The sequence below is a fragment of the Choloepus didactylus genome, chromosome 18, assembly GCF_015220235.1.
Source record: "Choloepus didactylus isolate mChoDid1 chromosome 18, mChoDid1.pri, whole genome shotgun sequence".
Classification (NCBI taxonomy): Eukaryota; Metazoa; Chordata; class Mammalia; order Pilosa; family Megalonychidae; genus Choloepus; species Choloepus didactylus.
Genome location: NC_051324.1, coordinates 67,189,762 through 67,203,188, shown reverse-complemented (window position 1 = coordinate 67,203,188; position 13,427 = coordinate 67,189,762). Strand labels below are relative to the sequence as shown.

The 13,427-nt window shown below is 44.3% G+C and overlaps 1 protein-coding gene across 15 annotated transcripts in view; it reads left to right on the top strand.

The window, feature by feature from the left end:
• SLC39A11 (solute carrier family 39 member 11) overlaps nucleotides 1-13,427 on the top strand; it is a 519,734-nt gene that overhangs the window by 325,229 nt on the left and 181,078 nt on the right. For all 15 annotated transcript variants that reach the window (XM_037808766.1, XM_037808762.1, XM_037808753.1 and 12 more), the window contains one exon: nucleotides 10,004-10,174. In XM_037808766.1, coding sequence (XP_037664694.1) covers nucleotides 10,004-10,174 — 171 coding nt within the window. The remainder of the gene's footprint in view (nucleotides 1-10,003; nucleotides 10,175-13,427) is intronic.

Below are 13,427 nucleotides of genomic sequence, written 5' to 3'. Positions count from 1 at the left end.
GGCAGTCTAGAGCATTAATTTTCAAAATTTAGTTTGCACCTGAATAACTTGGGTAGCTTAATGCACATTCCTGGGCCCCTTTCCCAGTGGTTCTAATTTAGTAGCTCCAGGGTGGGGAGCAGGATTTGTATTTTGCAGCTCCTGCCATGACCGCTTTGTGGTCTTCACGCCACACTTTGAGGTACAGTGGTCCAGAACCAAAATCCTTATTCTCAGAACTAGAGAAGAAGGCAGAGCTTGGAAAGAGAGCCAGGTGGTAATTAAAACGTTTCAGCAGTCGGACATTAGCAGGCATTTTTCTCTTGGCCATGTCTTCCTTGACAACCACATGAGTTAAGTAAGCGGCTCCCACATTCCTGGGGGGAAGCTGAGAGTCATGTGTAAAGTTCTTGTAGGTCTTGGTGATTTCCAAATCGCTCTTTCTCCAATGAATGTGCCAGGACATTCTTGACTCATTGTCTTTTGTTCCTGGGAGCCCCAGAAGCAGTGATGGTCTCTCTCCCCCACAGGGCGTTTCTGCTGAACATGCGTGTCCAGGTGGGTTTATCAGGTGGTGGTTAGTCCCAAGAACTCAAAGGTGGCTCTGGAGCCCACACGAGATTTATTTTTAAATCATCGGGAATGAGTTCATGTTGATGAAATGGTTGTTTATGCTTTTAAAGTTGAAGCGCTGACCTAGTAGGTGGACATTTTCATCTTATTGGAAATTTTGGCTCTGCTGCCTAAGAGAAGAAATTATCATCTAACTTAGATACTTGGAGCCAGGGACATTTTAGTGGGTGGTTCACTTAATGGATGAGACATGGTTAGCTAACAGTGAACCCATCTCTTCTTCTGATGTACATTTAATTTGTACCAATTATGTGGATCTATTTGTATCTGTGTTGTCGCTAAGCAATTGCTTATTCATAAGCATCAAAGGTAAGGACTGGATTACTTTCAGTGCCTTGAATGCATAAACAGACTGAAAAGACAAGGAGATTGAACCAGCCTCCTTACATAGGCATCTTTTAGCCCTCTGGTCATTTGGGGGCTTGTGATTATTAGAATGAGAATTGGAGATATCTATTATAGTTCAAAAGCTTGTAAATAAATTTATGATCATGTTTCTTAAACTCCAGGATGTTTCTCCGGCTAATAGTTAGCAAGTAAGCATAAAAAATACTGGAGTTATTTTTCCAGGAAGATTCCTTGGAATCTTTTTCTGCCTTGGATTATGCATCACCCATGCGGAACATCCGTGAAAGGTTTTATGCTAAGACAAGCGTAGGGCAGCTTTAGTAGGGTGGGATAATTTTGCCCACATTTTCTCCAACATAAAACTGAAGCCTTAAACTGGGCACAAGTAGGGTTGCCAGAAAAAAATATACAGGGAGCCCAGTTAAATTTGAATTTCAGAAAATGATTTTTTTTTCTTTTCAGAATAAACCATGTACTATTTGGGACATATTTATGTTATAAATATTTATTGTTTTTCTGAAACTCAGATTTAACTGGGCATCCTGTGTTTGTATTTGCTAAATCTGGGAACTCTAACAAGGATCCTGATTCACAGCAGATTCTTTTTGCTCCCTGCCCTATTTGCAAAGCTGCTGTGTTGCTGGAACAAGTATCTTGGGGTCCTGTGGGAAAAGAAGACTCGGGAGGTGAGGAAAGCTCTCATACATCCCCTGCATTTTGAGAAGAGCGATGTTTCAATAGGGAGAGAGAAAATGTCCTGAGAAAATTAGCTTTGGGGATCATACCATTTAGTGGCAAAACTGAAGCCAACAACACATTTTTAAAAAAGGCATTATGATGTGTTTTGAGAAATCTCAAAAAGGAATAAAAAAATCGAGGTGGAAATTCCACCTTGGCCAGGTAGATACATACATGTGTCTGGTGTGTAATAAATGCCTCCTGCTCCCAGCTAGATCTCATTAGTCATTGACAAATACGAGTGGATCATAGAGAAAAATCCCCCACCTGTAAGGAATTAGCTAAACATATAATCATTACTATAAGAGGCCCCATTTGGGCAGAGGACAGTTCAGAAAAGAGGAAAGAAATGCACCTGCAGTATGAAAAAGATTCAACTTCCACTTGTGGTCAAAGAAATACAAATGAAGGGAAATACCATTTCCTCCATAAATGAATACATTTATTTTTAATTGAGAAATATCCAAAACCAACTAAGAAATGGCATGATGAGAACTAGCAAACTTTGCTCGTAGGAGTGTAAATAGCAAGGCCTTTCTGGAAATTAATTAGATGAATGCATCGAGGCCCTTTGATCAACAGTTCAATTTCTGGAAACTTTGTCCAAATTTCTGATGGCTTATATAGGTTAAAAGTTTCGTAGTGATATACATAAGAGAAGAATTTAGAAGCAGTCTAAAAGCTTAATGCCATGGGAATATAAGATTTTTCTGTATAGCTGGCAATGCTTATAAAGGGTTTTTAAGCATGTGGGGAAATGCTTATACTTTGTTTACTGGGAATAGAAAAACAGCCTACAGCTGTCTAAAATGATATCTCAGCTATGTAAAACCACATAAAAAAAGCATAAAAGGCAATACACCAAATTCTAAATGTAGATTATTTTTTAGGTGATGTGATTTAAAATTTCTTCCGTATGCTTTTAGATTCTCCAAGGTTGCTCAATATGCATTGATACTTTTATGATCAGAAATGAGGTGATTGGCAAGGATATTTTATTTGGGGCACTTGCCCAGTGGCCAGACAGATGGATGAAGCAGCTAACTGGCACTGCCTTGGCCACTTAAATCCATTAAACGCATTAAATGGATGAAATTTGATGAACGCTATGTTGTTGGTTTTATGCCAGGACTGTATATTTGCAGCCTCTACTATTGGCAGTTCAGAGGGGCTCGTGAGGCTCTAAGGATGCTCCTGAATGAGGAGTAGCCTTGTCAGACTCACAGACTTTCTCCGGGGAAGGCACCATCAGCACCGTTCTCCCTGCCCTCCCTCCACTGTCTCTCACCAGCTGATAGACTTTATTTGCTCTGCAGCACGCCCCTCTTCCCAATTCCTGACAATCGCACAGTATCTCAGGTGTTCAAAAGGTTCAAAAGATGCGTTTAAGGCAAAATGTCGAAGAGGCAAATCACCCCGTAAAAATCCCTTTCCTCTCTAAACCACCAGGACTTAGACTCCCAGAAGACCAAAAGGCAAGTGCTAAGGTCTTTTACTTTCTCTCCATTTCAGCAGAAGCTTCCCCTCTTCTAGGCAAGCTGAGGTTGAATTAGTTTGAAAGAGGTAATGGGGGGTGGAAAGAGGGCAATGGGTAAATGAAGGGAATTTTCTCTGATTTGTGTATTTTCAAACGCATGCACCTACATTGCATTTGTGAAAACCGCATGTGATACGACTCCACTGTAGTCTAACTTTAGAAAACCAATTGCTGGCCAACAATTAGTTAAAAACAAGCACATTCAAGAATTAAGTATCTTTTCAGTCTTCCTGTCTGCAGCAGGAAGTTTTCGCCACATGCTAAGCTGTTTCCTGGGATAGTTCCTGCCTTGTTTACATGCTGCAATGGTATATATGAGCCATGAAGCCATAAAACGAAAAACTAGTGCATGAAGTCGAGAAGGGTACTTTTCCGCGGGGGGTGGGTGCCCATTCTCCGTGGGAGGGAGCGGAGAGAGCGCGCCCTCACATGGCAAGAGCAAGGTACTGCACCTTTCAGCTTTTGGCAAAGAAAAAGGGAATAAAAAGGAAATGGTTATGCAAACGATAGACTGGGAGCTAAGTGAAATGCCTTATAGCCATGAAAAAGTAGAGGCACAGAGGCTAAGAAATGTAGAAAATATTTCTGTAGTTTTAAAAAAGTGCAATATGAAATTGTACATTAGGAAATATAATCAATAGTAATAGCTAACATTTATTGGGTTTTTGTGAGCAGACACTTGTGCCAAATGATCTAAATATATAGTTTATTTTAGTTGTCATAACAACCTTACAAAGTAGATGTGATTATTAAACCCATCTACCACGAGGAAACTGAGGCACAAGTTCCATCCTTTGCCTAAAATCTTACAGCTGACAAGTGACAGAGCCACGAGCAGATGTAGGCACTGTGGCCCCTGTGTCTGTGCTCTTCACCACGACACACCTGACTACAAATGTGCAAAGCACCGACGCCCTTCAACTGGGCAAGGGGCAGGAAGAAATGGAAGTGATCCCTTAGGGATAGTGGGGACTTTTTCTCCTTGGGAAATGATCTTTAATGTGGTATTCTGTAAGTACAGTTTTACAGAAGCAAACAGTAGGAGAGTCATGAATAGGTGTTGAGAAAGTCCCAGGCTTTATTTTTTGGATGTCTAGGAGCTGAAGGCTCTTTGCCAGCACTGGGAGAATTGCCTGGCTCTGTCCTGAACTCCCAGGTTCAGGTCAATGAGACCTTCCGGGGATCTTGGTTTCTTTAGGTGCCAAGGTTGATGCTAACCAATGTTGAGAAATTATTTCATGTTCAAGGTTAGCATGAGTTATATAAAGGAAATCATTCTAATCCTATATATGATTAAAGAACCAGAACCAGAAGTTTGCCAAACATTTCACATTCATATTGATAATAGAATTTGTTTCCCCAAATTGTGCCAATTCTCTGGGAAACAAGAAGGAAGGAAAAATGTAAATAAATATAAATAAATGCATCCTTTGCCATTCCTACTTTTGGTTGTCCTGTGTGTATATGTGTGCAATATGGTGAATATATATAGCTGGCTATTTTTCATTTGATGTTTTGTAACAGGGGTTTAGTAAGAAGGTATTTTTCCAGGGATTGGAAGATTTCTGTGCCTAGCAGAGGAGGATTTGCCTTTTTGTGCTAATCCAACCAAATCATCCCTAGTGATATCCTGGGGATGTTTTAAAGCTCTTGTGGCTGGTGATCTGTTAATTAGCGTGGCTGGATTTGCGGGAGGCTGAGGTTCCCTGACTGAGCACATCAGATTCAGTCAGTTCCCTCACCATTAGGGACCGCAAATATTCATGGGTTCCGATTGTGACCAGGCGCATGGGTTATGAAAACGAAGGCTGACCAGGCATTTATCTAGCAGGATGTTCTTAGGTTGAGGCCCTTGAATCCGTAAGATTCAAAAATTATTTTGAAATCATCTAACTTTCACCATACTTTCAAAAGCGGTTCCTGATCCAAATGGTTTAGAGTTGCTGACCCGGAGGACTTTTTCAGGGCCACTCCCTTCACAGGTGAAGAAGCCAAACTGTGAAGGGGTTCAGGATTCGCTTAAGCCCCCTCCGGCCACACCAGTGTCTGGTTTTGCTCAGTCAGACCATGTCTTGGGTCAAGAACTGATTGGGGGGAAAGGAAAGCATAGAAGCAGATATATCAAGTAAGATTGCCCAGTGATGCAGGGGGAAGGCTCTGTTTGTTCCACTGTGGTTCTCATTCTCAAGACTAGAATCTGGTGCCTCTCCAGAAAAAATGAAGCAGGGAGGTCAACAGGCTGACCCCTCAGCAGTGGGTCCCTTCTTGGTGTGGATTCTTAGATGCTCCATTCTGAAAAAAAAATGCTTTTGATGATGGACAATTTGGAGTCTTTTCCTTTTTACCTTCGTGAAAGAATTGTAGCCTTGTGCTCCTTGCTTGGTGTTGCCAAATATTGTTTACTTACACTGCTTTCCACTTAGAAAATGTAAGCCAAATGGGTCAGGGTTTGTCCCTGAGTGGGAGTGATCACAGATAAAAGATTTCCACTATGCCTCTCCCCCTCAGGCGAAACACAAGGGAAGCTTACCAGTCCCTCTCTGGAACCTTCCGACTGCAGTTACTGAGCCCATCACCCTTTGGGGTGGTTAGGGATCAGATGGACCAACCCCGAATGAACCCCAGGAGTTCATTCCAGAGAGTGATCTCCGGGGGCGAGTATCTGGGTTGGCTCCTGAATCCCCAGGGACTAGCTCTGTGAGCTTGGATGAGTTACTGAACCCCTGTGCAGCTCAGCTCCCCCACTTGCTGAAGGGCCATAAACTCAGTTTTATGGGGCTCTTGCAAGAATTCACTGTCACACAGCGAGTTCTCAGTGCGTATCAGCCAGGGTTGCTGCTGCTCTCTTCCATTTCTGTGCACGATATTGACGGCGCCATCCCTAAATGACCTTCCTGCTCCCGTCTGCGAACTCCTGCTTTGAAAGCACCCACACCTTTCCTCTTTCAAGAAACTTCCCCAGGTTCTCATCTCTCTGACACCCCCAGCCCCCACCCAGGGCTTGACAAGTGCCTTTGTTAGCTAGTTGTCCTTTGCCATCCCATGCAGCATGCGTTTTACTTGATGGTGCAGGGTTGATTGTTCAATCAGCCTCAGAGGAGGGCAAGAGCATCCGTTGCTTTGGACGCAAGTGTACTCTCTGCAGTGATTTATTTGGACTCATTTTTCTCGCTGTGGACCCATTAGTGGCTGTTACCAAATGATGGCTAATTTAACTTTCACAATTACATCAGGCTTTCTCACCCTCCCGCTCTCCCACCAGGGAAGGCACCGACGTCAGTTTTCACACACTGCGATCCTGAGGTGAGACATGCATCTTTACTTGGGATAATAAGTCTTTTTACCTCACGATGTTTCTATTAAACACGAGCGTGGTTCTGGAATGTGCTCAGGGTGCCACCCAACTGTTACTCTCTGTGCATTTCGTGCTGTGGCCAATTCAGTGTTGGGGCCTTTGATGATGCTGATGAAATACACTCAGCCCTCAGTGCTTGTTAGAGAGGGCACATTTCTGCCCCTTCCATTTAAAGGAATGTATTCGTATCTTTTATGTATGTCCTATTAAATTATAAAATCCCTCAGGGCAGAGATATTATTTTCTTTCTTTTGGTCCTCATCACCTCCCACTGGAGAGCATGTGGGGCAGGACTGTGCGCTCAGAGGGGGCCCAGGCATCAGAAATGTGTCCTGAGCTGCCCAGGAGAGCGAGCCCAAGCTGACAGCCCTCTGCCCCAACCCGCTCCTTTCCCAGACAGCACGCGGCCATCAGTGTTTATGTGTTTGCGATCCCAGAAGCTTAGTTCATTTTCCAGTGTAGCCTCTGCAGACTGAGCTGCCCAGATATCATCAAGTTAAAATGTACAAAAACACCTGCCCCGTGTGTGTGTAAAGAAACATACACACACACACGTGTGCATGTACACATGAAAGCTGCCTGATATCTGAGGTCAGGAGGAGGGTACCAAGTGGCAGTCATACGTACATGTGTGCTCACATAAGGGCACACATGCATGCCCACACACGTAAGCACACACGCAGTGTAGACACCACATAGAATTTAGCTTCACCTCATGCGAGTATTGTCCAGGAAGAATTGCTGTCCATACAAAACATATTAATTACATATTTCAGGAGCCAGATCTGGGGGCTGTGGCTACTGACCTTGGGACAGCTGGGATCCGTACCTCGTGCTGAAATGATAAATAACTTCCTTAGGGAACTGAGATTCAGCTGTTAGCAAGAGAGAATCCACTGGGGCCTGGGGATGAGAGGGTCTGCCTGTCCTCTGACATCTTCTTATTCTTATTTATTATTCTTATTTCTTCTCCTTCTTCTCTTTATTGATAAGGCTGTAATTGCTTGACATGAGTAAACAAATACAAAATGATTTTCAGGAGGAGAGAGTTTTTCCTTTCATTTTTTTGAAATATAAAACAGTATTCCATGTAGGCAGGTATATTTGAAAAGGGAGTCAGAGATCCAAAGAAGTTTTCATAGTAAGATTCTGATTTTTAAACAGAGTGCCCGAAAGGGTAAGGTACACAGCTGCTGCCTGGTTTCACAAGGACTATGCATGAAGAGCATCTCAATTCCATGACGCCCTTAAATTAGGAGGGGCTGGACCCCAAATGCCTGCTCAGGGGTGAAGAACCCCTCAGAGTTGCCTTTTGCTTCTTAATTTGGCTTTGGGAAAGATTTTCTCCAACTTCCAGCTTAGAGATGAGAGTTCTTTTAGCTGCGGACATTTTCTAAATGGGGAGAAGTAGAAATACCCCAGAGAGTTCCCTCTTATCCCTTAGGTAGACAACCGTAAACTCAAGTGAGGTGTGTACCCCAACAGAGCTTCTGCTGTTTGCCACGGCTGGGGGGACCACCTAATGTATCATCCAAACCAGGGTATAAATTCACATACCATAAATCATCCATGGTGTACAATCGGTTGTTCACAGTACCATTATATAGCTGTGCATTCATCACCACAATAAATTTTTGAACATTTTCATTACCACACACACAAAAGAATAAGAATAAAAGTTAAAGTAAAAAAACACCCAAAACATCCCATACCCCCCATCCCTCCCTGTTATTCATTTACTTTTTGTCCTCATTTTTCTATTCGTCTGTCCATATACTGTGTAAAGGGAGTGGGGGGTCACAAAGTTTTCACAATCATACGGTCACACAGTGTAAGCTATATAGTTATACAATCATCTTCAAGAATCAAGGCTACTGGGTTGCAGCTCAACAGTTTCTGGTATTTCCTTCTAGCTATTCCAATACAGTAAAAACTAAAAAGGGATATCTATATAATGCATAAGAATAACCTCCAGAATGACCTCTCGACTCTATTTGAAATTTCTCAGCCACTGAAACTTTGTTTCATTTCTCTTCTCCCTTTTGGTCCAAGAAGGCTTTCTCAATTCCATGATGCCAGGGCCAAGCTCAGACCCTGAGTCATGTCCCACGTTGCCAGGGAGATTTACACCCCCAAACCAGGGTACTTTTGAAAGTGAAAGGGGGACACTAATAATCCATCCAGGGCAGCAAGCCAAAGCTGGGTGTATGGTTTCCCTTACTCATGGTGGAGATCTTAAAAGTGTGTTTGGATGAACTGCTGTTACATCTGAGCCATGCTTACCAGGTTCTTATGTTCACTCACGCCAGGGAGACCCTCCTTTCTATCTGTAGCATCTTGTGTTTAAGACCTGCTCAAGACTCTCCTCCAGGAAGACTGCCCCACAGATCTGTCTGATGCTATGAACCATAGTCTGGCTGCTCGACCTCACTTGTTTTGTATTTCAGATCCAAGCTACTTGCCCCTCTAGGATTAAACAAGTAAACTTAAGGGACCATGGGACTCAGGGGCAATCTGGCCATAAGAAATGCTTCTCTCCAAATATAAACAAAAAGGAATTTTTACAAGGCTGGCTAGCTCTCAAAACCCAAGGGTTGGAACTACAGTTGGCCCGAGAGGCCCTGGGCCCCCCAGCACCTCAGTTGCTGTTTGTCTGTTTCTATTTGGTTTCCCATCCCTGCTGGCCAATGCACATCTGTTTCTTTCTCCATCTATCAAGCTGCTTCCCTTGTTTCACTCTCCAAGGTATGTTCTGGCTGCCCTTAAATTAGATGAATAGCCTTTCCTCGTCCAGGCCCCCATCCCTGGGGAGTGAATCTGACTGGCTGAGCCTGGCATCAGAATTGGTTCCCCATGAGGCCGTGTGACTGGGAAGTAGGATTTTGTGTTATGTAATTCTCTGGGGCTGTGGAAGAGAACACTAAAAATAAAACACCAATACATACAGCATGGAGGATGTCCCAGGCTCCATTCCAAGCCCTTCGCGTATATTCTCTCCATTCATCCTCACGAAACCGCTATGGCCTAGGGACCATTATTATTCCGTCTGGAGAGTCAGGAAGGCACCAAGAGGTTCCACAGCTTATTCAGCAGCACCCAGCTGATCAGTGGCCGAGTCTGGAGCGCAGCAGGCAGTCAGGACAGAATCTGTGCTCCCAGTCTCCAACCTAGCATTGCTTGCCTTAAGTGGGCATTGCTAGGACACCACATTTTTGCCTTTTTAACCTTTCTTAGCACCTGAACATTGAGCACTAGAGGTCTAGTCAATGAATGTTGGCTGAAATGAATGAATGAACGAAGGAACTGAAGAATACAAGGTGTACAGGTGTTTCCCTGTCTTAAAAGTGTCCTCCTGCTGCTGCTTCCCAAGTGCCAGCCGGCCCGTTTTCACTCTGCTCTCTTTTTTTTCCCAGACAAGAGCGAGAATGGCGAGGCTTACCAGCGGAGGCGGGTGGTCGCTGCCGGCCTTCCCGAGGGCCTTGCCCACCCTTTGTCTTCTCCCGAGAGCCTGGCGCGGCCCGGCGGCCCCGGCTGGCGGAGGATCGCATTGCTCATCTTGGCCATCACCATCCACAACATCCCAGGTGAGTACATGGCCCTGACCAGTGCAGCCACCTGTGCAGGTGACGTCACCCGTCGGCTCGGGTGCCCGGCTGGAGAGGCAGGTGGGCAGTTGCAATGGTGGGGGGTTGGTGAGTACACGCCTTCCGGACCTCCTTCTCTGGGTTGCTTGTTCTGGATTGACCATAGGTTGTTAAAACTTCCCGTTCCAGTTACCTTAAACAATCTTTTCTCCTATTTCTATCAGTTCTTTTCCTTGACGTGTTTGTTACCCAGTTGTTTTGGAGCATAAATTCATAACTGTTAACACGTTTACTATGGTCTGCACCTTTTTAAAATCCAGAATGCCTCTGGTTCTGCTGAATGCTTTTTTAAAATGTTGAATCCAGGGTAGTTGACCACTGAAATTTGCCATATCTGCTTTCCTTAAGCAGGCAGTTTTCTGACATGTCCTTACCGATCCTTTCTTATTTAGCATTCTGGAGTAATTTGGTTTGTGTCTGTGGATTTATTTTAATTGGAAAAAAACCCCTTTTGTTGATATTCTATTTCAGAAATCATGTGTTAATTTTAGAGCGATTATATAACACAGGGAACCATAAAGAAGAATAAAGACATTATGAAAAAAATAAACTGAGGGAACCTGAGGAACTCTCTGGAATATATTTCAAAATCCCAGCTCTACCATTTAGTTAACTAATTTTTCTTGGACAAGTTACATGAGCTCTCTGAATCTTGGTTTGTCTCATCTATGAAATGGGGACAATGCTACTAATGGTTTTTTTTTTTTGCAAATTAAATGAGATGCCAATATATTCCTGCTGTTGGTCCAGTGCTCGGGCCATGTGAGCCTTTGAGGATTTGCAGGGTTATTTGCATCCATAGTCCTCCTGCCTGCCTTGCAGCCATAGCCTCCTCATTCTTGAGTTCTTATACACTCAGATCCATAGATCCATCTTTGGTTGTTTCAGAACTCAGGTTTGAGTAATGAGCCTTGTCAGGAAGAGTCTCGGGTAATATATTTTCTGAGTCTCTGCAGAGTTCCTGATGTTAGTCTGTTATCCTATTACATGAACAACAACCTGGCTGGGCAAAGCTTTCTAAGGGTACAATATTTCTCTTTTCAAATCTCTAATAGATGTGGCTCTCTTCCTCTGGCTTCAGTACTGCAGAAGCAAAGGCCATGGCCAAACTGAGTTCATTCCTCTGTGGCTAACTTCGTATTTTTTGGCTTGAATGATGAAACTGTTTTTTTTTTTTCATCTTCAAAGAATGAAAACTCCAATGTGTCTTCTGTATTCTAGTGTATATTAAATCTGTCTAAGGCACGGTCCAATCCCTTTGTCAACTCAGATCTTTCAGTTGATGAGTGGCACTTCATTATTTCTACCCTGACTGTAGTAATTTCTGTAGTATGATCATAGATTGTCTGGCTTTCTAAAATTTTTAATCAGCGTCTCTGCTTGCCTCTTCTTTACCCCTTTATCCCTTCCCTTTGGGTTCGGAGTAAACTTGTTTGGTTGGTTTTCTAGAGCTTGCTTGCTATTCAGTATGCTTTGAGAGGAAATCTTATGTGGGACCCTGATGTACAAAGCAGACCGAGGTGGATTTGCCCTGGTGGAAGGGTCTGGCTGTGCTCACCCCTAAACTGTTAGATTTCTCTTTGGAAGACTGAGGGCTCTGTGGAAGACGGCTTGAAAACCTTTAAAGACACGCTCAGCCTGTTAAGTGCTAATCAGTCACAATAGTTGCTATCTTTCTGATATTCAAGACCCCTTTAGCGAGTTGAAAAAGAATGGAGATCTAGCCAGTGGGTTTAGAGCTGGATAAGATGACTGCACTGGCTTGAGGCATATCGCGGCCACTCTCCATCTCCCTGGAAGAAAAAAAAAAAGTGTTCTAGATCCAGATTTCACAGCAATGGGCTTTGAGTACCCAGGAATAAGCTTTCCTCTGATGAACCCTTTCCCATTCCATGCCTGCCACTACCCTTCTGTGTTCTGCCTGCTCAGTTGGAAATGTTTCCTGGCCCATTTTTGCAGAAGGCTGGGGCAGTCAGCGGCCCCTCTTTTCAGTACTTATAGACTCCAGGGAGAAGTTGGGCTAAGGCCAGAAGCAAAACTGAGTTAGGGGGAAGATACATGGAATGGCACCAAAATTCAGTGGTCCTGAATCGGTATGGATTCAAATTCCCTCTTCTGAATCTTTGGAGTTTCCCAGTCCAGATTCAGCCTTGTATCTCCTATGACGAATGCCGAAGTAGCCTTTGAAATAAGGAATCTTGACTGAGCCAAGCTTCTCCTCCGGCAGCGCAGTGGTGAATAGTCACTGACTCAGTAAACTGGACAACAGCTGGCTCGCCTGAGACCTAGAGGCTTGAGGGGAAATTTCTCTGCCGGTCGTCTTTTATTACTTACATTTTAGTAATGTGTTCTGGGTACTTGGATTACATTTGTAATAAAACAGACCAAGATCCCTGGCCTGTAGCTTACATTAGAGCAGGGAGACACACTCGTGATAAAAAGTGAATTATACCTTGTATTAGAAGGTGGTTAAATACTACAAAAAAAAAGGAAAAGTTCATTAGGGCAGAGGAGATGCTTGAGTGTTATAGGGAGGAGCTGCAGTTTTAAATTGGGTGGTCAGAGTGGGCCTCGCTGTCAGCCGTGCAACCTGGGGGAGAGGGCATGTTCTCGGCAGTGTGAGCAGCCCATGCAAAGGCCCTGTGGTAGGAGCACATAGGTGGACATGAGGAGTAGCCCAAAGGCCAGCATGACCGGAGCAGAGTGAGTGGGAGGGAGAGGCATCCAGGATGAGAGCAGGAAGGTCAGCCCACCCTAGGTGGAACTCAGAGCCATTTGTAGGGTGTTTCTGTGCTATGGGAGATGAGCCACTGCAGTGTTTGAACAGAGGAGCGTATGACCTGACTGAGGCTCTAAAAGGTTCTCTCCAGGTGCTGCACTGAGACTGGCCAGACTCAGGGGGAGGTGTGTGGGGAGGCCCCTGCACGTGTCCACGAGGGACGTGACGTGGCTTGGACCAGAGTGGTGGCGCAGGAGGTGATGAAAAGGGGCCACACTCTGGGATGTATGGAAGGTGGAGTCAACATGGTTTGCTGAGGGACTGGATGTGGGGTGCAAGAGAACGAGAGGAGCCAGCAAAGACCCTGAGGTTTGGGGCCTGACCAGGTGCTGCAGGGATGGAGTTGCCTTCCACTGAGATGGAGATGGCTGCAGTTAGGGCAGGGTTTGGAAGGAACATTAGGAATTCAGTTTT